Raw genomic sequence first — 27,381 nt, 5'->3', positions numbered from 1 at the left:
TTAAATTTTTGAATGTTTTAAATTATTTTAATTTTACAAATTAAAACACAATCTTAAACAACGGTATTCTATACTTTCACATTGTCAAATATATAGTAAATCTAGTTAATAATGATAATAAAAAAATCCAGTATAAAAATATGAGCTGGCACAACTCTATTTGAAAGACAGCATAACAAACTTGATCATGACCTAATTCTAGAAAAAAAAAATGTCTTTAGGGTCGCCAGAAATTCTTGATCAAAATGGGGTCACGATCCAAAATTGGTTGGGAGCCAGTGTATGAAAGTAATGACCTTTTCCCCCCAAATCTGGCCTCAAATTGACAGTAGAACTAGTAGAAAGATCTTTTTTTAATGTAAGCACTTTAGTTTAACCCTAAAATAACAAAAAGTGACTCACTGTAGTTATAACTGGCAAGATCCACTTTTCTTGTCATAGTTTGAGCTTGGCTAATATCAAGCTGAATTGACTTTACTGTAGAGTGATCTAATAATGGGCTGGACACAACAAAGAAGTCATCCTGAGTTTTCTTGATTGTTAAACCTTTGTTTGTGTTGATTATTTTATCTGATTTTCTTTATCCCGCAGGTGCTTCAGGGCAGGGTGACACAGCTTCAGACCATCATGCCCTTTACTCTGGCAGCAGCGTGGGAAGTGTGTGTGTGAGTGTCCCCGGTCGCCTCTGCTGGGATGAATATGCCACTGCACCAAATCTCTGTCATCCCCCGGGATGTCACCTCATCGCGGGTGTCCGGCAGCGGAAAGGCAAAGGATAAAGACAAGCAGGTAAGTGAATAGTTAAACAGGGTGGGATATAGAGAGCTTCTATCTTCTATCTGCAGACATTTGTTTATCTTCCAGAGATAATTAACAGGAAGGAGGGCCACAGTTTGTGTCTTTAGTCTCAAGGTTTTTTCGTGCTATGATTAAAAAAAACAGAATGACATCAGATGGAATGGGATACTATTAGTTAATGCTTTTTTTCCAGCTAGGAATTTTCAGTTTTTATTCATTTTAATGAATAAATAAGTAATTCATCTGTTTGCACAATGTAGGGAAAGCATACATTTATATTTCCATATATGGAATATATTTTGATTGATTGTGATTCTGTAGTGATGATTATTGCAATTTAATTTTCTTCTTAGCACTGTGTGGTGTGTTATTTTGAGAGTTAGTCTTGTTTTTTTTTAGTTATTGAAGATTCGAAATTAACTGTAGAAATGAATGTGTTTGAATGAATGAAATAAGTGTTTGTGCTATGTGACCCCTGAAGTGTGTTTAATGCTCTATGGCCTCTGTGTCAGTGGGGATGGGCTCAAAGGCCCAGAAAGCAATCAGAAAGGTCATACTTTATAGACAAAGGTGGCATCCTCATCACAGCAACATAGATCCCGTATTACAAGCTCCAAAACACATTATTTCTGTGCAGCTTGTGTTGCATTTAATTTCACTTAATGTGTCTGGTTGAAAGCTGGGTCTCCTTTCTATATTTGCCCCATGATCTGAAATGCCTAAAATACACCAAAATATGTAATCTTTTTGTGTTTATCCTTCCTCTTCCCATAAGTCAGTTAGCTTAAAGTGTCCTTGACCTCAACAGACAGGAAGCTCATTGACTTACAAATTTTTTTTTTGTGTTTTTTATTTCACTACATCTAATGTTCTGAAGTTTGATGCATCAACAAAATGAAAATGATTGAATTTATGCAGTAGTTAGCTCTTTCCTGATTTCTATTTGTTATTGTGCATTTTCATCATTGTCAGGCTGCACTTCAGCACAGTCAAGTGCTTTCAGAGTGCAGTGGGCTTTTTATGTTCCAGAGGAACAAAGAGAAGTGCTAAGACAATATGTGGATGACCTGCTGTTTCACCTCCGTGATGTTACATCACAATAGAGTGTGGCTGAGTGCAGCAGCACAGGTGCTCGTGAGAGGCTTCTTTACCTTGCATATGGCATCACATTTTAAGCTTTTGTGTCATACACGAGACGTAAACTGGCCCTGTGTGTATCTCTTCTATATTATTATCAGATATTTTAAATGCTAATCATTATTTGGTGCAAATTCCAGCCTTAAAAACTTTTGTTTGTTGAAATTATTTATCACAATTCACCATTGATGCATGAAAAGAAAAGAAAAATCAGCAAAATCAGTTGCAAAAAAGGTTAATCTGGTAAATAATTAGATTTAACAATATTTCCTTTATAAATGCATTAATTTCACAGGCTTATTTCTGTCTATGGCTTTCAGCAGACCCTAGTCTGACTGTGTTGGTGAGTTTTGAGTGCAGTCATCCCAGCATCTCTAGCAGTGTTGGACATCAGGAGCAGTGATTAACATGATTGAATATAAGTGGCTGTTGGTGTCGTCCACTGAGGGTTACTCATCATATTAATTTAGCAATGTTTAATACAACTCCAGCCTAAAATTAGTCCTGCTTGCTTACAGTAAATATGGTGTGGGATGAGGGTCCCTTTTTGCTGCTACTCATTTCAGTTCTTAATCTTAGCAGCCACCTACACACAAGTACCTAAACCATGCAATTAAGCAGTGAATGCAAGTGAAGTGTTAATGTAAGTAGTTTGTTCAAAATATTCTGAAGCAAAAATTCTGCGTACACAAATTTCCTTTGTTTTTATGCGAGCAAAGTAATCTAAACCTATGAACGACTAAAGTAGGAGCTGCTACTAAACACTGACAATCTTTGATTACAATCACACAAAAATTTAAGCTGTCATGAACATTTTATTTACAAATGTTTCCGTGGACATATTCATCCACTTAGTTTCATGTCAGTGCTGCAAATTCTAGGTCCAAGCTGCCAAGTGCATATAACAAAAGTTACAAAACACACTTTTTGATTGTTGGCACTAAAAAAAAAAGCTTTGTGATTTCCTGTTTGTAATTCACTAAATGACAGATGCCCTCGTCATTTATATATTCCATAAATGAAAATGGCTTGTTTACATTTGAGGTTCATATTAGCTGCCTGTAACTTAATAAACGTATGTTTTCGTGAAGGGGTTGAGGGTAGAAAATGTATTATTTTCTCCTTTCCATTTCCACAGGACTCTGTAAGCGGTGAAGGTAGGAACTAGGGCTGCACAATTAATCAAATTTTAATCGTGATCATGGTTTTGGTTGCCACAATTAAATTAACCAAATTGTTGGCAATATTTACATTTAAAATACAGGCTCTGCACTCTGTAATAGTGTATTTCTTTAGTTGGCCTTTGGTGCATTTTAAATAATTGGGTTCCATTCATCTATCCATTAATTTTCTGACCCACTTGTTCCTTTTTTTCAGGGTCACAGGGCTTTGCTGGTGCCTATCTCCAGCTCTCATTGTGTTTTAGGTTGGGGTACACACTGGACAGGGAACCAGTCCATTGCAGTAAATTTTGGGATTTATTTTTCAAAGTTTAAAAAAAAAATTATAATTCCATTTTGAAGGTTAACATTACACTGTAAACTGTACACATATTGTTTGTTTATAATCAATGCAATAAAAACACAGAATTTTCCCTAATATGATAAGTAATTGTGATTACAATATTGATCAAAATAATTGTGATTATCATTTTGGCTGTAATCATGCAGCCCTAGTGGGAGGTGTTCTTTGCAAGTGTAATGTCCAGACCAAAAACTAATTTTGTTCTTATTGCATCAACAGGGCAAAAAATTAGGTCATGATTTGAGGGGAAAAAAGAAGAAAAACGGCGAGCGTTTAGTTAAAATGCTGATCAGTTTGTGTGTGCGAGTGTAGGCACAGCACCTCGACCCATTTGGACTTCTTAGACAACACAAGTGTTTTAGTGCCTGAAGGAAATAAAGCAGGTTTTTTTCTTTTCCACTTAGAATTCAGAGTTAGTCAGCTGCTTCTTTAGAGAGCAGCACATCTTTAACTGTTGCTGGCCTCTCTTTGGCCTCTTTCCACTACCTTCACTCAAGTTCGTTTGTCAGCTTTGAAATCTAGAGCACTTAGCTTGTGCTTGAGGGAATGTGTTTGGGTGGATATATTGAGGCTGAATAAATACTTGGAAAAAGAGAGCATCATTTCATGAGTAGGAGCAAATATGTGCTGACAGTTCCGCATTTTCAAATAACACGGTGGGGTATTGTCTGCGAGTTGTGATAAAGCATCCAGTAAATGCATTATGCATAACCTGAAAATAAAGCTCCACAGGATGGCTGCAAGAAACCCGAGGTTTAAAAGTCTTATCAGGCCTGCAGCCCAAAACTCTGTTTGTTCATCACCTTATCTCAATTGCTTGTTTCTTAGACTTCAAATGTAGTGCGTGTACATGATCAGCATGTGATTGGCGTGTTATTACATCTGGTATATTGAGGAACCCTGCAAAGGATCATCAGACCTGCATCCCACTATTTCACAGTAACAGGCCCACACCCTCACCAGCACTAGTTTTATATTTATATTTAGCATTTCCACTGTGAGCAGCCAAACTCAATATCTGCTCCTTTGATGCTGTATCTTTTTTTTTTTTCATATAAAGAATGGAAAGTGCTGGAGGCATTGTCCTTCAATAAGTGTGAGAAAAAGTCAAGGACATGCAGTGAAGACTGTTTTTCATCTGATGTTTGGTGCTTTGATAAAAGCCACAGTGGTAAAGCTCCTGGGCTCAGATGGCGCAACACCATCCTTTGTAGGATTCACATAAAACACTGACCCACGTTAAAAAAAAAAAAAAAAAGACTTTTGACACACAGCTTCAAGGCTAAACATGCACTGTTATGAGTCTGCTGTCTTGCAGACTCACTACAGACTTTCAACTCAACCGACTTGTATTATACAGCATGTCTTTGGTACTGGCTCATTCGTTCAGTTTTTAAGAGTAAAAACAAATGTGGGAGAAATAGTCGTCGAAGACATGTTTCTCTGCTCCAAGGCAGATTTAAGCATTCATTTTGTTTTATTAGAAAAGGTTGCTTGTGTCCATATTGGCATGTACGTTACATAAAGTAACACCTTGATAACATACCCCAAAATCCTAAAAAACAAACAAACTTGAGGCATTAAATGCAAATACATTATGTGTTGTGTAGATTATGGTAGATCCCTACGGTGTGTGTGCGCGCACGTGTGTTTTTTTTCCCAATTAAATGCAGTCTCATAGATTTCCTGACTCACCTTGTAGTTGCAAACTGGTTTGCTTTGTCATTTGTCAGCTGATTCTATTCATCTACAAATATCTCTTTTACAATTATGAGGAATTGAAGACGTGGATCCACTATCCATATAATGGTGGATCCATATAATCAAAATAATAGTCCATTTTGCTAAGATAGGCAGCAGTTTACCTCATCGTAGGAATGCTCAATTGATGGCCTTATACTTGGAGTTATAAAACTCATTTTGGTTCAGCAGCCAGACATACAGCTCTGTTGGTTTTTTCAAAACAGCATATAAAGTATATGTATAAATGCAACCAATATTTTAGTGCTAAGACACTGCACATTGTTGTTAAAAGGAGACAAATTGTACATTTCCTGATTGAGCGGTCAATTAGGATGCTATAGTTACAGTATACAGTTACTATCTGAAAATGCCATCAAGGGTTACTTGCTTTATAACATAGCAGGGACATGTGGGATATGTGAACATTTATTGCAATAAACTGCAAGTAATGACTTTCAAAGGGATGAATGAAAACAGTAACTTAAGCTTATGTGTAAAATAGAATCTGCAGAGAGAAGATAACGGTTGAGCAAAATGGGGTTCCCTCTTTGCCGCCTGCAGCCACCAAACGGGTATGAATGGTGTGTGTCAGCAAACGAATGAAGTTTATGACTGTGATGGATTTCTCTCGTCAGCATTTTATGTGACAACATTCAGTAAAAACTAATTTAAGGACAAAAATGGATACCAAAGTTGCTAAGTTGGATTCATGATTATTTGAAAGGTTAGCTTCATCAACGTCATGGTGATAATCAAACTCTAATACTGAAATAATGGTTTGGATTTAGGTTGTGCTTAATTGTTAAGGTCTAAACTCAAAGTTTGAACACAGAAGCAACAAACGCTCCTCCCACTAACATAGTCATTTGCAAACTGCTATTAACTTAATATCATGTTGATCTTTTGAATCCTCAATATTCTTGCATTGAGAAGACGATGCAATATAAGCAAATAGAAAGAAATAAAAATAAGTAACACTTTACTTGAAGGTTTATACATAAGGCTAACATTATGCTGTCATTATTATGACATGACACCTGTCATTAACACAAATAAGGTGTCAAGAAGGATGTCATTAAGTGTCGTTCATTACCTTTACCCTTTGTTACCCTACCCTACTAGATCCCTTCGCCTCCACCTAGCCCAAAAAATGCCAGCATAGCTCCAAAGGTGTCATAATTTAGTGAGCAACACTTCATGATATCCTATTCATGCTAATGGCAGATGATGAGAGCGTAATGTATAAAATTTCAAGTAAAGTGTTACCTAAAATTGTTGTCTGAACGCAATGCCTGTCATGGTATCAGTAGAAAAAGTTTTAATTGCGATTTAAGGCAGTGAAAAATCTGCTGTGGTGTATGTTTTGGCCTCCTTTGTCTCTCTGTCGCTCACTGATTTTTCAACATCTTGAGTCTGCGACGCAGGTAGTCACGTACACTTGCCAGCAGCTGGTCTTGTCAGTCAGTCTATCATTGGGAAAATACGCTTGAGTATGCAAGAGACCATGGCTGAATTGAGCCACTTGAGGTTGGAGTACTAAAAACATAATTTAGCTGTAGAAGAGCTGTCATGACTAGTTGCTTTTCTGGAGCCTGACTGCCTCGTGGAAGCCTCAGTAATTGTTCAACACAATCCAGGCTACATTAAGAGCTATATATGGATTATTGTTGACCCGCAACAGTAGAAATAGAAATTGAAACCCAGTGGGGAATAATTAAATTTTGCTCAGCTGCTCTTAATACTTATAGTTGCGACATAATGCTGCAGTGATGCACTGTGGTAACAGACTCGACTATCTCTGGTGTCTGGCTGTGAGTCTTTGTTTTATCATGAGGGGGAAAGCCCCTTGTTATAATCTTATATGGATGAACATATGTACGTATCATACGGTTTATCTAAGGTAACATTAGATGGGTGCACAGCTTGACAGATGAAATCTTTGAGTCATCCTCAGGCAGATGGGAGAAAACCGTGACTACAGGTGAGGAAAAGTGATATCACACATAAAAGCTTTGAGATGCCGCTGCCTTGCTCTTTGCTCAGTTTGTGCTTTAGAAGCTTTCTGTAGCTCCTCTCTTTGTGCAGCCATAGGGAGTATACTTGTCTATTACATGCTGATTTGACTTGGGTGATACGTCCTGAACACTCAGCCCCAGCAGTGAGATCAATAATGGAAAGTCTCTAAGCTCTTCCTCCTCACCCCAGTTTGATCTCCTAATAAAGAAGCTGCAGCAGGTTGGCTCAGTCTGGCACAAAGTGATTCTCAATCTGAAGTCTTTTGTAGAAGAAATTGAGGCTGTATTTATTTTTTTTCTCTAACAATTTTTCCCAAAATGACTTTTCCTGTCTTTTGGCTCACCTCCACACACACCTCCTACATCATCCTCTCATTATGCTATCGAGTGGAATATTAGCCTGGTTAATCTCTTCCTATAGGCTTACTGCTGTGACTCCACTATGAACTCTTCCTGGTTACGCTGTGCAGAAGGTTCAACGGCCGCTGTAGGTATGGACATAGTTATTCAACTTGAGTGAATCTTCCAACTGTTTGGAAGATGTTCACCATCCTCCAATCAGTGCAATCCTCAGTGATCCCACTCTCTGGTAGACCCATGTTGAAAGTTTCCAACAAAAAGCTTTCATGTTCTTTTAAAGGTGCAGTCCGCAATGTTGGAAATCTAGCAGTTGTTGAGCTAGCAGGACCTCCTCTAAGCTCCACCAGCATACGGGACAGGGAAGTTGGAACGCACATCTAATAAAAAAAATAACAATTCCCCTGAAGTAAAAAAAACAAAAAACAATGACATATTGAGCAAAAAGACAGAAACCACTGCATTACTTTTCAGATGCGTCATTTGTGCTCCAGATTTCTTGGAACAATATCACGTAATTATGCTTGCAGGCAAAGGGAGGGACTGTTGCAGTATCCTCAGGTGGACCCAAGAGCAACAAAACAGATGACGAAACTGAGTTCCAAAGGATTTATTGACTGATGGAGCTGGTATCAGAATCAGAACCAGATTTATTTGCCATGTATGTTTAACACACAAGGAATTTGACTTCGGTAGACTGTGCTCTCTTTCTCTCCAATATAAACAATCAATCTCGCAGCTGGTAGAGGAAAAGCCAGGGGTTCTTGTTGGCTGTGTTGATTTATGGGAGAAAGCTGAGGAACCAGGTGGGTTTGGGGCTGGAACCAGGAAGACGTTTTTGGTCCAAAAGATAATGGGCCACACCCCACAGGCACCAACAGGCAGGGGAAGAGAAATAGGGAAAAGAGTAGTTAAGGTGCCAGGGCCATAACAGTGACAGAGAGGGGTGTTGGCAGAATGAGACATTTGAAGGCATGTGATTGGTTCTTTCCATTCGGACCAAATGGCAGGGATTGGTCAGTTTTTACACAATTGTAGCTGCTACAGAAGTCTGACTCATTTTGGTCCCTTTTCTGAATACATACATGTATTCTCAGGTTGGAAGGACCATTTCACCCATTATAACAAAGTGTTTCTTAACAGTATTGGGGAACTCACCTTTAAATGTGCATGTTTGCAAATTAATGGACTGGCGGTTTGTCCAGGATGTGTCTGATCTTCCACCCTGAACAAGCTGGAATTGGTTTCAGCACCTCCTGAGACATAAGCTGATAGTTAATGAAGATGGAAAAATAATGGATCGGCCAATCACAAGAAATCTAAAAGCTTTGAGTCAAAAGTCCAGTTAATCTGCTCTGCTCCCCGAGAGCAGTGTTCTGTTGTTGCTCTGTGGGAAATACTGACAGCATCTATAAGGTTCATATACACCAATTAGAGAGCTGAAAGTTTGCAGCTTTGCGTTGGGAGAACATTCAGTTCAGTCTATAACATCATCTTCCTAGGATTGTGTAATAATAAGACACTGTCCTAATATTACAAGATAACAGGTATTAGCCATAATTCTGCAATACGTAAAGTAATAGATTAATTCATATTAAAATGTTTGATTTTCAATATCAAAATAATATATTTTTACATGAGTTTTTCCATTTCTGGTTACATATAGTATCTATACATGTCTATAATTTGGACACAATATATTACAAGCTAAGCGAAACGAAGCATTTTGAAAGACTTCAATTAGTAACAAATTAAACATAAATCTGAATATAGTGTAAGTTTAGATTTAGAATATATGTCTAACATAAACTTGCAGTAGATTCCAAAACTTTGAGCTGTCATGTGCCACCCAGGGTTTTCAGATTAAAAAAAAAAAAAGAAAAGAAAAAAAAGACAATGAACAAATTGAGATTAATATTGAATACATTTGTTTATGTTCAAATTCTGCCATTGAAACAGATTGAAGATTGAGTTTTGTTAGGATTGTAAGCAGCATCACAGACAGCCTTCAGAGACCGTGTGCACACCAGGGACATGTTGACTTCCAGCCGTGTTACCTCAATGATTATTCAGGCTGTGCTTCCTCTGAGGAACCTTACCTGCCACGCCCTAAATTGAAGCCCCATGTTGGACATCTTAAGCATTTTGAGAGAATGGTTTGAATGCAAGAAGTGTTTTCTCTGTTAAATTCAGTTGAAGCTATGTTGCACAGGTTCCAGGGTTACTCACTGTCAGCCTTAATAGTTGGATTTATGTCTGAATTCATAACTGTTGGAGCACATAAAGAGTTGGTGGCTGCACAAGAAAAACCCATGCTTTTAGGAGTGATACCAGTCAGGTTGCAATTGTTTTGTACACCGGTAGCACAGAAACCTTTTTTTACAGGTCTCATTTGGAGATATGACCTCTTTGGTTTACTAGTGGATTATATTGGTGCTCATTGTGTAAAACCTAAGCGGTGCAAATGTAAAGCCATTAAAACATGATGAGATTGGAAGACTGGCAAGGGATGGAGTATATTGGCTCAGTGGTCGAGTGGGTCGTCCAATAACCGAAGGAATGGAGGTTGGAATCCCGCTTTAGCCAAGTCATTGTCGTTGTGTCCTTATGCAAGGCACTTTACCCACATTGCCTTGTATGAATGGGTATAAATTGTGCATGAATGTTGGTGGTGGTCAGAGAGGCTGTAGGCGCAAAATGGCAGCCACGCTTCTTTGATTGCATTGTAGCTTACCACCACTGGTATGACTGATGTGAGTGACTGGTGTAAATGAGTAATGGTCTCTGTACACGCTTTGAGTCTACTAAAAAAAAGCGCTATATAAATCCAGTACCATAGAAACCCTATTCCAATGGCATTACTGCACTCTTGTTTGAACCTATGGTATATTTACATCATTAGTTTGCACCAATGGGATTTAATAAGTGTTTAAAGTGCCATTTTTTCTTTATTGCGCACGCGCACACACACACACACACACACACACACACACTATTGAAACCAGGATCCTTGTTTTAGGACTGGGGGCTAAACTTGAGTGCTGGATGAAAACCAAGATATAAAACTGGGTGGATTGAAATCTCTGTTTCAACTTTGTTTTTGCATGTTCTCTGAGCAGCTTTTCTGGAGCTGGAGGTGATGCATTACAACTGAAAAAAACAGGTTGCGTTTTCACAACAGGTCTGAGTTATGCCAAGAACAAACATCATTTGTAATGCAGAATAAATTGGTGCATACAGTCTATGCTGCTTGCTGCATATTCCCAATGGCCCAAATAAACCCTGAATCCGCTCACAGATACTGGCAAAAACAGAAGCCATTGCAGTCTACTGCATTATCAGTTTCCTTACACTGTCCATAAACATTTATTGTAAGGTTAACAAGACATTTTCTATGCGACTGAATTAGTGCATGATTCTGATTGTTTATCTGCCTGCAGCACAGGGACCTTAATCAGTGCAAGCAGGTATAGGCTATAGAAAATGTTGAATCTAGTTTGTGATGAATTCTGTTCCATTTGATGGTCATATTCTTATCTTAACTAATCAAATGGAAATGTCAATCCTCCTACATCACACCCCTGCTGATGTAGCAGCTGATCTGATGAAGGTTTTTAAATTCACTGCATTTTCGTAAACATACTAATCCTCAATCGACAGGTTAGAAGACACTGCTTTATTTCCATTTATCCATCCCAACCCTCATGTGTTCTTGTTCTCTGTTGTATGGGTGCTGCCCCCTTTGTACTACTTATAAAGCTGCAGCTGTCCTTACTTGAGTCTAATGATAAAACAAACAATAAGTGCATGAAAAAGGGTGAAACTGAACAATCATTTCATAACTACAATCTTGTGTTCAGATGGCATGTGTTCGAAGGTTGCTTTACTGTTACAATAAGATCAGACTCATAAAACTGTTGTTCTTGCCAGCCCCTGCAGCCTTTATTAAAGAGAGGAAAGCTTATTAAGAGCTGAGCCATTTTAAGTGAAGGCACTCTGAGGGAACAAGGCTGTCTCTGTGTGAGGAAAGTGCACGGCAAATCAAACCATAAATATTAGTCCAAGGTGACGTTCTTTACCTCTGGTAAGAAAGACATATTTTGAAGTGATAAGCGTGAATGTAAATCTCCATCCCTTCCAGCCCACTCTCATTTCAATTTCCATCTGCTGGCTTTAGGAACATATTTTGAGACTCCTCATCCTCCCCTATGTTCTCTGCCAACACTTTTTTTCAATTTTGTTTTAATTTGTTTTTTTACTTAGAACCAAAATTAAACACAATAACCAAAGCATACTTAAAACATAACATCAACTGAAATACACACAACATAGAAATAATGTGTATAATAATGATGGTTTAAAAAAGAACTCTACCTGTATGTAAAATTTTTAGGTATAAAATTATGCCATACATTACATATTAGGATCAGCACACAATACATAGTTTCATTATACATTAATTCATATTCTTGAATAAATATAAATAGTCTATCTCTTAAATCTATGGTAAACATGCTTGAAATTGACGTTTCCCCGACCACTGTTACAGCCTTGCTCAACCCTGCCAATGTTGGTCAGGTCAGGTACTGCATCTGTTCATTGGGATTAATGAGAGCACATTTTGTCAAAAGGCAGCTTAGTTTTTCAAAATGGTGATACTTTCATGTTGACATCCATTGACATTTTATGAAGGTCTCTTTTTCACAGATTTTGCTAATCATACAGGCGGATTATGTACATGCATGAGTCAACATCTTTAAAATCCCTTTTGGTGACAACACTGTGGCGAGTTAGCTCTAGGCTCTAAAACACACCCACTTTGTTTTAATATTAGAGCCAACAAGAAATCAGTGACTAACTTTTTATTTCTGCTGAGATCAACGTGTTAGTTTAGCAAATTTCAGAGATGAAAAACATCTATTCAGGATTTAGAAGAGGCAGCAATGCAATGAGACATCAATCAGCTACTAAGTAGGATTTCAAATGTCTTGAGGTGAGAAGCTATGATTGTATTTTACTAAGAAAGTATTTTAAATTCTCCTCTTGCACATAAACAGGTTTTTTTTTCTTTCCTGAATTCGGTTTTTCAAATAGTGAAAGAGTTGCTTGCTCAGTAGAGCAATCCATTTCCCTGTGGGTCCTCGCCCTGCTTTGGCTTTTGTATTCAGTTTGAGTAGCGCGAACGCTTCAAAGAAGTAACACCCACAGATTCTTTTCTATCAGTCACCAAAAATCACCAGTGTTGTCCTATTTCTTTGTCAAGCATAGTGGTTGTTTTCAGCCACACAGTTGGCAGTTTTGGTTTATTTGCTTTTACTGTTTGATTGTTGTGCAAAACCTTACATTAACTAGTTTCTGCTCAGATCTGCACATTTTATAGATTTAGTGTGCACAAAGTGGAAAATAGCTATTTTATAAGCCATTAATGGATAGTTGGCATTTCTCAAGAACTATTGCTGCATATTATTTAATCAATACATAGAAAGCCTCGTACATTTAGCTTAAATGTCAAAAAATGAAATGAAAAGAACAGGTCATTTTCATCATTTGTTCTCGTTTATCCAGATCTAAGCTGGCGGAAGAAACACACCATGGTAAACTAGAAGCATGTGCCAAAGGCGTTTGCTATTAAATATATATGTAGCACCTCTGAAAACAATATAAAAAGAGTAAGTTTGTTTGCAAATACCTTGGCACATGGTCAAAAATTACAGAAAAATTTTGGTAGAGGAGAACTGATCAACAGCTAAATTAAAACAAAAATTCAATTTCCATAGGATAAAAATGTATCTAAGGAAACATGATTTCCAGGAACAATATTTCACAGGAGAAAAAAAAAAAGTCAAATCGGGTGAGTTATTGTTTTTATTTATGCTTTTTTTAAACTGTATATGTTATGTAATTTTGATTATTTTAAGTAATCTATCGCTTATTTTACCTAAAAATAAAAAAAGCAAAAAAAGTATCTGCCAACAGAAGAGGAGCATTTTACTTACAAAGATTTTTTTCAAAAACAAGTACAAATTTCTTGAAGTAAAATATTTTTATACAAAAACTAACTGGAAAGAAGAAATATTGATCAGGCAAAAATTTGGCAAGTGTATTGCCTTTATTTAAGATGTTTTGTCTGATTAAGATTTCACTTTTTGTAGTGATTTTTGCAGCACCTAAAGTCAGACAGCTTTGAGCTCGCCGATGTAAGCTGCATATTTTTAAATTTGAGAAATTTCAGATGTACAAAATGTAAAAATGTGCCTTTTAGGAGATTTCAGGCATGAGTTATGTAAGATCAAATGCCTTTAAATGCAAATCGCTGCTGCTGCTGCTGCTGGGGACTATATTTATCTGGAAACTAAATAGGACTGAACCTTAAAATGGTGATTGGAGTAGGTGGGTGGAGGACTGATTCATTGCTTCATCCCCCATCTGTCATTAGTACACAGAGGTGGGAGAGCAGCAGTGAATATAAGTCCAAGTTTGCATATTTTTTTTGTGTGAGTAGAAGAAGAGTGAACGCTCCCTGGTTCAGTGAGGAATTGAGGATAAGTGAAGAGTGTCTGTCTGGGAAAATAGTCCCCATCATCAGCTGATGGTGTCTGATTACTGCACTTAGTGGAATCATTTATGCTTTCACCCTGTGTGGTGTGTTTTGTATAAAAAGATGCATGTGGACAGCACAGGCATTGTATATTAAAGCTGCTTCTTTCCACTCTCAGATGCAGGGGCAGTAGCTTTCAGACTCCAGGCATGTTGGTATGCCAGGAGGAGCCTGCAGAGGGTCTTGATTCTGCAGGGAAGCTGCTTACCACGTACAAATCCTTATCACGTCTTTAAAAAGAAAGAAAGAAAGACAAATCCCTGCAGAAAGATGCTTGATTCTAAATGCATTCATTCAAGTCTCCTCCATCAGTATGTGTGCAGACGCCTCCACCTGTCAGAGGTCAGTAACGAGGCACCATCTGTTAAACAGCAGGTTATGACTGATGATGTCACAGTTATTGGACACATCCCAAAACGAAGGATAGTGATAAGTAAAGGGAATGATGTATTAAAGATTGTAATATGCCGAGGTCATTCCTGCAGAGATGCATGTGAGATGATTAATTTAATGTAGAGTCACCATATTTTGACAACACTTAGGTTGACCTCGGCATTCTCAAAGTACTCTACGTTTTCTTAAATCTACCTTGTAATGGCGAAATACAATAAAATAAATGGTTGTTATTGTCAATAAGGTTTAAAAAAGATCTGTCTTTATAACAAAGACTTAAAATATATCTGAAGTCAGTGGTGACTCAAGTCAATCACCTTTATTATGCATTTTAACAGTCTTTGAAATTGCTCATATAAACCTTCTTAAAATCTCTCAATCATTGAAACGATTAGAAACATTGCCTCATAGACAATAACACTATAATTTAAAAAAACTCAAGGGAACAGTAAATATTAAATATACACCTCAGCAAATAATCTTTTCAATTAAATCCAATGTTATTTGGTCTCTTTTAATCTCCCTCTCTCTCTCGCTTTTCCTTGAGTGTGACGATTATGTCAAAGCAAAGTCTTCAATGATTCCATCAAGTGTGAGTAAAATTACCGTAATGGCACCTTCTTGTCTGTAAATAGCAACTCCTTAGCTTTCAGAAACTGGTGGAATTTCTCAGAGCAAATATTAGTGGAGTTACGGTCTTCTATATTAACGTGTTCCCAGAGATGCATTCGAGGTCCAATCCAGACTAATATCATCTAATCTATTTGTGTTTGAGTAAGTGGGTTGGACATGATGGTAAACAAGTGAATCAGAAGTAACTTAGTTAGAACTTAGAAATGGTGCTGGGATAATACACATAAGAGATGTAAATAAAAGACATTCTGGACCCCTGCCTGCAGCTAAAACTACCACATCACAGTATCTCTAAAACAGAAGAGCATATGTCTGCTCCGGAAAGCGAGACTTCTAAAATTTTATAAGTCTTATGGTTTAAACTAGATTTTCAGGCTTTTCAGTCAGCACCTAAAATGTTAGATTTGACCTCTAATATGAAACCTTTTTTGGGAAATGGTGACTTTTGCCAATCTAGAAGCACTAACTACAGATCTGAAACATTTAACATTTCCCTTTTTTGACCTTATGAAAGTGTTATAAATTAACTGACAGTGATTTTTTTCCCCAAACAGTAAATTACGTGTTTATGACTCTGGGAAGATTTACAAATATAATTAGCGTAAATTGTTTTTAATGCTCTCATCTCTGTTGGTAGATGTCAAAGAGAATAAACAAACAAAACAGCTAACATGAAAGAATTCAGAAGTTCATTGAATTTCCAGAAAAATCTGAAATTTATAGTCATGTAATATTGCATGAAGTAATGAGGAGAAAATGGCATCTGGGGATCAAACTATATCCGTTTTGTCAGGCAAACGACTCTGAACAAACGTTATGTGATGGAAGACTCAACATAACAGTTAAAGTTTGATCCTTTGATTTGATGTTAGAATCTCAGATCCAGCTGAAATCCTGCCCAGTGTTACCAAACGAACACGAGAGAAAAGTTACCACTTTTGGAACGGAACTCTTGTTCTGCTTTTACCAGTGGCCAGATTTCAAGTATGAGATCCAAGTGGGTGGTTTTGGCAGATGGACTTCACCTCAGCGATGTCCATCTGCCACAATGTGTCCCAGAGTTTGATACTTTGTTCAGCATTTTAGCTCCAGTAATTTATTAAATTACAGACATGAAATTCATATGTGAGGATTAATGGCTGTTTTTCATTTTTTATGAACTATGGAGTGCAGCATAGCCGCAGGCAGTGGGTGTTGATTGGAGATCTGATACTGAGCAGAGTTTCTGTTCTTGTCTTTCCTCTGCACAGCATGTGTGCAGAACCAAACATACTTAGAGATTAAAAAGACTGCATTAGGACTTTTGTTTGTAAGTCAAGTTAGGGGAAGAACACTACTTTTCCTAATTTTGGAGGAATGGCCCACATTCAGCTGCATTTATTTTGTCCTTAATTGTCACGCGTGAAGGTGGAAAAACATGTTGATGGGAAAATCAAGTTCCTAAAATCATATTTTTTGTTCCCCACATTGCTAGATTAAGATTCATTTTAGATTATAAACATTAATTTTCATTGGTTTGGTTCATTTCCTTGCATGTAACTTCGAGCACTAGAAACTTTAGGTTATGTATATAGCCCCGGTTCTATGAGTAATATGACTGAGATGTCTCACTATGGGATGCACACTCCCTCTAGCCCTCAGAAGCTCTTTTTTCAATCCGCCAAGCACTGATTGGCTGGAAAAAACTGTCCATCCGCCAGGGACACTCTCACCCTCTAGAAGAGGGAGGGCGGATGTACAGTTCCTCATTCAAAATAATTTCCTCTTCTCACTCGTTCGAGCAAGAAGGGTTGTCTGGTGAGACGTCTCACTCATATTACTCATAGAACCGGGGTTATATACATAACCTAAAGTTCTATTTCATAATAATTTGCGAGATGTCTCACTATGGGATATGGCAGCTCCCGTAGTGCAGACATGCTTATTGAGCAAATAAACAGCCCGCAGGGCACAGTCCGTTATACATCAGGACAGCAAAACAGTCCAGCATGTAAACCCGGACAAACGTGAGGGGCGAGGACCAACTTGCTGCTGCACAAATGTCCTGAACAGACACTCCCCTGAACAAGGCCCAGGACATGGCAAGACATCGAGTCGAGTGTGCTTGCAGGCCCTCAGGCAGCTGCAGACCCCAACCCTCGTAGGCCAAAACATTGACCCCATTGTCCTTGGTAAAGCCCCTTATGTGTTCATGTACATATTTAATGCATGTACTGCACACTACAAATTAGACTGCTGCTCATCCTGTGAGGCAGGAAGGCCAACAGGTCAAAGGGAGATGAAGAGTCTACCACCGTTGGCACAACGGTGAGTGAGATGTCTCAATCATATTATGAAATAGAACCTCCAACCAATAATAATCATTATTAATTAAAATAATTAATTATTATTAAGTTATTATGAGAACCATTGCCAGATCCCACGGTGGAACCAGCGGTAATAATTTTATGAAAGTGCTCCCTTCATAAAAAAAAGCCGATCAGCGGGAGCTGACTCACCGTTTTATCCCCAAAGCCCTCATGACGGGCTGCGATCGCCGCCAAATACACTTTCACAGTGGAACAGGCCACGCGCTTGTCTATCAGGTCCTGCAGGGATGGTAAGATCACTCCCCCAGGCCCTGAAAAGGGATGTGACACCCCTGGGGGAACCCAACCCTCGAAACACTGTAGGTTATTTACATAACCCCAGCTTCATGAGTAATATGATAGAGATGTCTCACTCATATTGATGACAAATAACCCTCCATTTGCAATCATACAGCGAGCTAGTGGAAGAGGCCCGGCCGCCCTGTAAGCTGGAGATCACACACTGTGAGGGTCCCACCGCTGACAGATCAGTGGCCAGGCAATTCAGGGGCCAAGCCCAGAGTCCCAGTCGCTCTGGGTGTGGGTGGAAGATTGTTCCTCTTGCCTGTGACAGCAGATCCCTGCGCAGCGGGAGCTGCCAAGTAGAAGTGCACAGCAGCTGGTAAATCTCTGAGAGGTGACCAGGATCAGTGCATGACCCTGCTCCCTCACCCTGAACAGAGTGGGGAGTATAAGGGCCAACGAGGAGCATCCATGCTGTGCAGGGAGAAAAACGCGCACTGCGTGTTTTCCTCCGTGGTGAACAGATCCACTTCGGCCTGTCCATAACGGTCCTACAACTGTTGCACCACCAGTGGGTCTAACCTCTAATCTCGGGAGCTGCCAAGTAGAAGTGCACAGCAGCTGATAAATCTCTGAGAGGCGACCAGGATCAGTGCATGACCCTGCTCCCTCACCCTGAACAGAGTGGGGAGTATATGGGCCAATGGGGATCGTCCGTGCCGCGCAGGGAGAAAAACAACGCGCACTGTTTTCCTAGGCGGCGAACAGATCCACCTTGGCCTGTCCATAACGGCCTACAACTGTTGCACCAGTGGGTCTAACCTCTATTCCTCGTACACCAGCACGCCCCTGGACAGCAGGTCTGCGCTGTCGTTCAGGACCCTTGGGAATGAGCGTTCCTCTCAGAGAGAGGAGATGATCTCTCCACAGGATCAGCCTGCGTGACAGCAGCAGTAGCCGACGGGAGCGTATAAGCCAGTTTAGTGGTTGATATATGCCACCACCGTGATACTGTCCGTCCTCACCAGGACATGATGTCCCCTAAGAGATGGGAGGAAGTGGATCAGCGAGAGGAACACAGCTGCCATTTCCAAATAATTTATGTGACAGCGTCAGAGGTCTGCGTCCCAGAAGCCTCTCGGCGACCTGCCCTCACACACTTCACCCCAGCCCAGCAGGCTGGCATCCATGGAGATCACCTTCCTGGACGTAAACGTCCCCATGGAGACACCGTGCGTCAGAAAATCCGAGGCCCGCCAGTGGCGCAGAGCTGTGCTGCACTCCGGTGTAACCAGAACCCCCCGTGGGCCATGACGCACAGGGCTGAGCCCATGAGAGGCCACCCACAACTGGAATTCCCTCATGTGGAGGCGGCCGAGGCGTATGATGTCATCAAGCCATTAGTCCGAGTAACCGGAGACATAATCTGAATTTAACAGATTTGCCCTGTCGAAACAGCGTGAGGCATGCCCTGAACGTCTCCACCCGCTGCGCCGACAGGTGCTCGGTGAGAGGCGCAGAGACAGTCCCAAAAGACAGTTTCCTGTGGAGGGGACAACATGTTCTTTTCCGCGTTTGTCACAAACCCTAGGTCGGATTGGTGATGTAAAAGAATGGGTGTGTGCACTGTGACCTCCAATTCAGATCGTGCCAAAAACAGTTCGTCAAAACAGGTGGCCAAGCGGAGGCCCCCCTTCTCAGCGGGGCTGTTGCTGCCTCCGCGGCTCGCACAAACGCCCTTGGGCTCAGTGAGAAGCCACACAGTATTCATGACATACCCACCGGAAAGCAAATCTCAGGTACTTTCTGTGAGGGGGATATAACGAAATGTGAAAATACGCCTCCTTCAGGTCCCCTTGACGCACCAAGAGTAAAAGGGAGTTGTGCGTAAGCATCCTCAACTTATATTTCCTGAGAAATCTGTTCAAAGCCTGTAGATCCAGGATAGGGAGAATGTTAGGGGCCCAGTATAAACCGCTCTGGGACAATGCGGGTGGAACAATAGAGATTGCTCCTCTGCTCAGCAGACAGCTGATCGCCTCCTGTAATAGTGTGTATTACATCGGCGAAACGGGGAGGGACAGCCGCAAACTGCAGCGTGTAACCCCTCGATATCGTCCGCAGCACCCATGATTGAGCTGCGATCGCTACCCATTTCTCTCTTAACGGAGAGGGTGGATAAGCGCTCCGGCTCGTTCAACCTGGGAGGCTCCGGCCATGGTATGGTGGTGCCCTCTCCCGCAGGCAGGCTGCCAGTGGCCTGAGAAACCATTTGTAATGACAGATTGCACACTGTCAGAAGGACCAACCGGAAGGCAGCGGAGCCCTGTCTGCGACAGTCTGCCTAACAGTAGAGGAGGCAACCCTGTTAGAGCAGAGCCATACCCCCAGGAACAAGCGTGCAGTACCACTCGTTCCTGAAACACCATGTTGCTCATCACGCCACCCAAGGCCTGCACGGAGCAGCGCTGTGCGCGGGGAGACACACCTGCTATGGGTGAAAATGTTCTCCACTGTCGCTGGATCCTGAGACCAAGCCAAAACCCTCACACAGTTCAGCTTGGAAAGCTGCAGCATATGCCCTGCTCGATGGGTCCGACTGAAGACAGTCCGTCCCAGTCAGTCGCATGGGTGTCTAGGGAGACGGAGCAGGCTGGCGTGGCAACAGGTGAGCCACAATTAGCGGCTCCACAGTCGGCATTCTGAGCAGCCCGAGGCTCTCCACATTCTCACAGTCGAGGGTGGATGAGACCGTCACATGAGACTTTCCACTGAAAGGGCGGTCCTTCCATGGATGCGCCACTTCCAGCAACAGCTAAGGGGGAATGGAGAGGATTTATCCCGGCGTACCCTCGGAGGTGGGATTCTTACTCGCATCGCGGGACCTAGTGGCCTCCGTTACAATGGTGGATCACAGGATGGAGAGGCACATCACTGCGGGCCTGCACAGCTCCACGGTGTCCAAGCTTGGGAGAGAGGAGAAAGGTGTGGCAACCTCCTCCTCCTCCTGAGAGGCAACAAAGGCAGCAGGCTGCTGGGAGCCCCAGCTGGGGCCATGGGCAGCAGCAGAGGCCATAAGAGCCTTGTTCTCTATGCTCGCTGCGGCACAAGCGCCGTGAGGAGGATGAAGGGGGGCCTGGACGGACATCAGATGCGCCGGCCTATGGCAGAGGTTGTGTGCATCGAACGCTGTGCAGCGAGCCTCAGTGCAACTCGTTTTCTCGGTGAGAGGAGCCTTGGTTTCTATCGCCGCTTGACGCAGGCAGGAAGAGCAGGTGGATTAGCTTTTATGCTACCACATGCCGGCTAACGCAGGTGCTAGCAGGACAACGTGTATCGGAAGCCTGAGATGTCGGGGGCAGCGTTGACTCTTTTTGGACGGCAGTTGGATTTCGGGAGCTTGGGTACCGTAGTACGGAGCTGGAACCAGGCCTTACATGGTGGTGAAGGCTCAGGAGAGAGACCTACGTGCGCGAGAGCCCGAAAGGTGTCGAGAGCCGTGGTCTGGGATGGCAACAGATGTGCTGGGGTCCGTAAGCTTTGGCCTTGTGGCACAGGAGTGAGAGGCTGCTGGAGGCCAAGGTGCGGCAACGTTGGAAGGAGCAGTCAGCCGGAGCTGAGGCTCGGGGTTTTCACGTCTTGCGGCAGTGAAGGACAGCACACACGAGCATGGAGGCATCAAGTGGTGATGTCTGGGAGCTCTGGACCTGTCGGTGCAGAGCTGGTAGCGGCTAACGGACACCGTGAGTGAGAGAGCCGTTCAAGGACCAACGTGCGCCGAAGCGAAAATGTTGGCGGAGAGCCGACAGCGAGAGCTGGGGCTCTGAATTTCACTTACCTGTGAAGGAGCAGCACCCACAGAGCAGAGCAAGGTAGGTGCCGGTTGCTTCTCGACTTGTCATGGTCCACGCAATGCGTTTATACTTACCAGCGCCCAGTGACCAGAAAACCCAAAGGAATCAATCTGTGGACAGTTTAGCTGATAAGAACGTGAGATGCGCATGAGAGAAAGAAAAGGTGTTTGAATGAGGAACTGTACATCTGCCCTCCCTGAGGGCTACATGGAGTGTGTATTCTATAGTGAGACATCTCACGAAATATTATGAAATAGAACTGCAGTTTAGAGTTGGTGTAGTTCTATTTTATTTTCACTTTTCTTAAACTTTTTCCAATTCGGGTGCCCCACATCTTTAGAGTAACTGAACCCTTGCTTTCTCCTCACCTGCCTCTAGAAGGGAAATTCCAAAAGTGCCTTGATAATGGGCGGGGCTCCTGGAGCAGTTAAGACATGCCCATGCTATAAAATCTCAAATGAACAATATATGCTAACTGGCTGCTCATTACTCAATATTCCTCTCTGTTCACTCTTCTCTCAATCCAACCTACTCACAACAGATCGTAAAGCCCACAAATGCTAGTTTTTATAAAAGGGGTGGGGATAACAGTGCTTATTTATGACGCAAGATGGTCCCAAAAAGTCACACGAACTTGTTCTCAGCCAATAGCAAAAATCTCACTCTGACATTTTACAGCGAAATATGCCAAATTGAAATACTTTGAGTAAAAGGTTGAGAGTTGGACCAGGATCAGTCAACAGTACTACTTCATACCCAAAAACATTTGTATTCAGCATAAAAAAGTGGTTTTAGGGTTTAGTTACTCTTTAACTATTAACTTTTTGTGCTATGCATCTGAATGCCATGTGTGTAAGGAGTTCTCTTCCTTCATCCACACTCCACATTTCTGTCCCTGTAGCTCGGACTGAAAAAGCCTCTTGAAATGATTGACTTTAAAGTAATTTTCACTTTAATCCTGTTTTTTATAGCAATTTTCACTCAATCTTTCAGTTATGGGATAATTATGATCTATATAGAGAACTGCAAATTAATAAATTTGGCACAGTCAGCCTCTTATTATAGGAAGAACTGATTGCTTTGGCCTGCGGCTGTGCTACTGCTGCACTAGTCCCGCTTGACATTTTGGCAAAATAAGTGCAAAATCCATGCAAAAGTCTATGACTTACTGTTGCATCACAGAGATTTACAAAGTAAATGCTAATAACTGGTATCCCAATCGCAGGGAAATTGGATGTCGATCCTGCTCGTGAGCTGCGAGACATCATATGTGATGAGGACATAACATCTCACATGTTAACCTTTGGTAATAATTTAGCTTCTCAGCAAACTGTGGCACTAGTGCACCAAGCTATTTAACAACCACCACTAAGCAGAAAAATCTCCCCCATCCTGGTCATACCAGTGCTTAAACCAAAGCAGCGTCTTAAAATCAAACAATGCATTTATGGGGAAGACTGTGGAGGTTTTCTAAAACATTTGAGTCTTATGATACCCTGTGCCTACTGCTCACCCGCTTTATAACCCCATGATAAGGCGCATATACACCATGGTCTGTTAACCTGATGGTTTGAGTGCTGCTTGTTTTCCTTTGTTAAATTCTATCATTGATGTGTTTTCCTTACTTGACATCCCTGGTGTATGAACTGTAGCCTCTTTTACGATTTGGGTTAATACAGACAAGCTCGGCATTTGTGAGTTCTGATTCAGTGGAAAGATTCAACTCTTTAACATTGGTCTGTCATGAACTTACCATGTGTTTGGTTGATTTGAACTGTGAGATGATTTGGTTTGGTTCTGCTTTGCTGAAAATGAAAGGCTATATTCTTGCTTGATATACTTTATATAGTTTGTTTTAGAGCTGCACGATTATGGCCAAAATGATTACGATTACTTTGATCAATATTTTAATCAGGATTTTTTTTTTTTTTGTCCTGTTAGGGTAAACAGTATTTGTATTTAACTACTTTTTAACAAACAATATGTGAACAGTTTAGAGTGCAAAAGAAAAGCTTTAAACAAGTATAGCAAAGGATTTGTAAATATTTGTAAATATCATTTTTGGTGACTTTTTGGGGTCTTACACTGTTGTCTTCAACATTATCTTGTACGTATGTTGCTTAGTAAAAAAAAATATATATATATATATATATATATCTTTATAAAAGATATGCTGTATAGCCTGCATTTTAAATGTAAGAATCACTGACGATCAGGTTAATTTAATCGTGGCTGCCAAAATCGAGCTCAAGGTTAAGACCCTCTGATTCAGCCTCTGATCTCTTCCAATCCCAAACCTCCCTGCCAATTACAGGGGTAGGAGGATTCATGAAGAGCCGTCAGTGGTGAAAGTAGCTTGAGAGCCTTAACAGTGTGAGCACCCCTGCTGTAATGGATCACAGGAAGTGAGAAACATCACTGGATCAGGCAAGCAAAGAAACTCTGGAAGTAGATTTTTACTTCTGTCCATCTTTCCCTTTCCTCATGACCCTCTCATTGCCCTTGTCTACCGCTCTTTAATTGGTGGAAAATGTGATTGATGCAACTGGCACACAAGCTGTCCAGTTATAGTTTTCAGTAAGCATGACTCTATTTGAATATGAACTGTAAAAGCTATTATAGCTTAATTTCACGCCCAGTAGGATATCTGCTGTTTCCGCTTCATCAGAAAAAGTAACTGTCAAGAGATCCCATTGTATTCTCTTTCTTTCTGTCTTTTCCTCTCCTCACAGTTTTGTCCTAAACCTTTGACTTTTTCTTGACCTCACTTTTTTTACCTTGTCTGAACGGCAGCAAATGAAACCTGTTCCTGTTTGTTCTTGGCTCAGATATTATCTGTAAACCATATTAATTTCAGTTTAATGCAGTCGACTTGAATAATTCTGTTGCCTAAAGTCTTGATTATTGTTTGAACTTGAAGTTAGTTACATATTCATTGGGTAAATCATCAATATGAGTTTAAATTCAAGTCAGCAAATAATGTGAAACTGTACATGTTAATTTTTCTTTTAAAGAAGCACTTAAATCGTGTACAGTTGCTAAATATCACACTAGACTTTCTGCTGTGCAAGCTCTTGTACTCTTTTCCTCAAAGTATCCTTAAGAGTTAAAATGTGAATTATGGCTAGTAAACCATATCATCCTGAATAATGTTAAAGCACTAACATTCTTTCTACATAAGCAAATCTATGTATATCAAATGTTACTGAATATTTAGCAAGTGGCTCATACAAAGAATGCTTGTGATTTACAGAACTTTATTAGAAATCTTTCTTTTGACATCGTGATACCCAAGTATCAGTAGTTTGATTGTTGATTTTGAGATCATTTTCCTTCATGTTCATATGTCTTTGAGTGACTCAAACTGTGGTCACTGCAGTTAATCATATTTTTGCAAAGTGACGAAATGCTTTGCATGTTTGACATTATGCCACCTCTACTTAACATTGCCTGGTGGTTATGCTCCATGGTCAAATCTTCTGTGATAAAATCTAAAATGGCCTGAGCCTGTCTGACTGGATTCATGAGGTAGTTTAAAAACCTCTGCACACTCGGAGAGAACAGCATCTTTCTTGTTGCTCGTGGTTGCCTCATTATTTACCAAAGCCTCTGTCTGCATCTAAATTCACTGTGTTCATTTTAGAAATACTGGTACTTGTTTTACTTAATAGAACTAGTTTTCTCCTGGATAGACGTACATAAAGATAATGAAAAGGATCATGCATCACAGCTGTTTTAGGGTGGCATTTTATGTAGGTTAAAGTGCAGGAATATGAACTGAATCATGAATGTGTTGTACTTCTGTGTACCATGTAAAAATATAGCTTATTATTGTGAATTTAACAATAACTGTCTCTCTATTCTAAATATGACAATAATCTGCTGTGAGCTGTCTTCAGAGAAACTCTGAGTCTAATTAGTTTTATGTTTTGTTTTTCTGTTGGTAAAATGTCAAAGCAGCTTAAATCCGCTCACGTGTTAAGCCACATTAAATTGGTGAAGGCTTTGCCCCCCTCTAAACTTAAAACATCCAAAATAAAAAAAGGCATGTTTGAAGTGTTAAAAGTGAGGATAAAAACATACATTAACAAACTTTTATCAGTCATTTGGTAGCAATGCATTGCACGCCTACCCTAATAATGTGGCAGTAATGAGTGATCTATTTGAACATTTACAAACTTTCACTTGTCTAGCAATGAAGCCGACCAACACAAAGTGGCTGATAGTGAAGTGAAAGTGTATTCTTCCACAAAGCGAAGGCCTGGTATCAGGAAGGTCACAAAAACCACCTCCTTTGACAGGAAGGCATTTCATGGCATATGTGTTGATAACACTAAATTGTGGATTACACCCACCACTGAGAACAGTGTGTGCTTGTGAAAATGACAATTTCATGTTGAATATGTAACTACTGCAGCAAAAATGAGTTCATTGCTTTAGCTGCACAAATTTGTCTTTCTTGAGAATAAATTGCTTCATTATTTCTGTTACCGTAGAAGTTGTGTGTACTGTAAGGTTTAAATGTTACGATTGTAACAAGGCTGAGTTTTTATAATTAATCTGTGTGAGAGCTATTCATTGAAAGTGTTGCACAAAATAAAATGGAAAAGACTCCATTCAGTGGGAATAAAAGAGAAAATTAGCCCCACCTCATCTCATTAGTAAGTGAAATGTTTGTTCTTTTTTAAAATTAGGACACTTTTTTTGTTTACACACAATGCTTCAACCTTGCTGAAGAATTAACAATTTTCTGTACATTACACAATATGGGCTTCAAAATGTATCTTTATTAGCAAACAGACACAGGCAACTGGTGGCCAGGGGGCTGATTATGGCCCTCGGTTAAATTTTGTGCGGCCCCCAAAGTGAACACACAAAATACCAATAAAAATACAAAAAAACAGCACTGTAAATTCACAAAATGACTACAAAAATACAAAAAAAAATACACAAACACAACAAAAAGCCTGTTACTTTTTTCCCAACCCTGACAATTCAGCTGCATTTTTCATCAAATGTTTAATTTCCTGTTGACAAACCTGTAAAAATAAATAATAGAAATAAATAAAACAAACTAATAACAAACAATGCTATAATAATATACTTTATTGCTTCTTTTTAAAAAATGTTTTATAGCAATGCAAAATTAGAGTGATCTTTTTTTATTAAGAGTAAATCGCTTATTGGACAACGTTGTTTTTCTTTTTTCCTTTTACAAAAAATGTGTGTATATATATTTGTGTGTGTGACTGTGTGTGTAATATATATACACAATGTATTTCTTGGTGTTACTTTCGTCCAGACGATGACAGACTAAAGTAACGATGTACAATGTCAAATTACACCACAGTCATCACACCTGGTATTGACAGACAAATTATGTAATTAGTAATACTAGTGTGAAGTTTTTTGGTTTTTTTTAAAATAACTCGTTTGAAAACTGTTACTTTCCTACCAACACTCCCCGACATCTCTGCAGGAATTTTTAAGCCATAAAAAAGTTTTATATTTTATATTCTGAATAAATCTTTGCCCCTCCACACACAATAAGAATCATGTTAAATGTCGTACAATGTGATGGACTTAGGGATGTTTACATCCATAGCCATCTTTCTCATGTCCTCTGATATCATAATACTGTTTTTATATAAATGCTCTGAATCACTTATTCTTAATGAACTGTAGCCTTCTTAGTCATAGGATATTGTGCTTAACTATAGATATGTCCTTGGATGCAG

At 40.1% G+C, this 27,381-nt stretch overlaps 1 protein-coding gene across 5 annotated transcripts in view; it reads left to right on the top strand.

Annotated features, from left to right (window-relative positions):
* Positions 1-27,381, top strand: part of LOC114476833 (E3 ubiquitin-protein ligase MARCH8-like) — a 95,726-nt gene that overhangs the window by 29,807 nt on the left and 38,538 nt on the right. For all 5 annotated transcript variants that reach the window (XM_028468796.1, XM_028468793.1, XM_028468794.1 and 2 more), the window contains one exon: positions 592-789. In XM_028468796.1, the coding sequence (XP_028324597.1) occupies positions 694-789 (96 nt within the window). In that variant the 5' untranslated portion in view covers positions 592-693. The remainder of the gene's footprint in view (positions 1-591; positions 790-27,381) is intronic.

This window comes from Gouania willdenowi, chromosome 15 (assembly GCF_900634775.1).
Source record: "Gouania willdenowi chromosome 15, fGouWil2.1, whole genome shotgun sequence".
Classification (NCBI taxonomy): domain Eukaryota; kingdom Metazoa; phylum Chordata; class Actinopteri; order Blenniiformes; family Gobiesocidae; genus Gouania; species Gouania willdenowi.
This window is presented reverse-complemented; position numbering and strand designations above follow the sequence as displayed.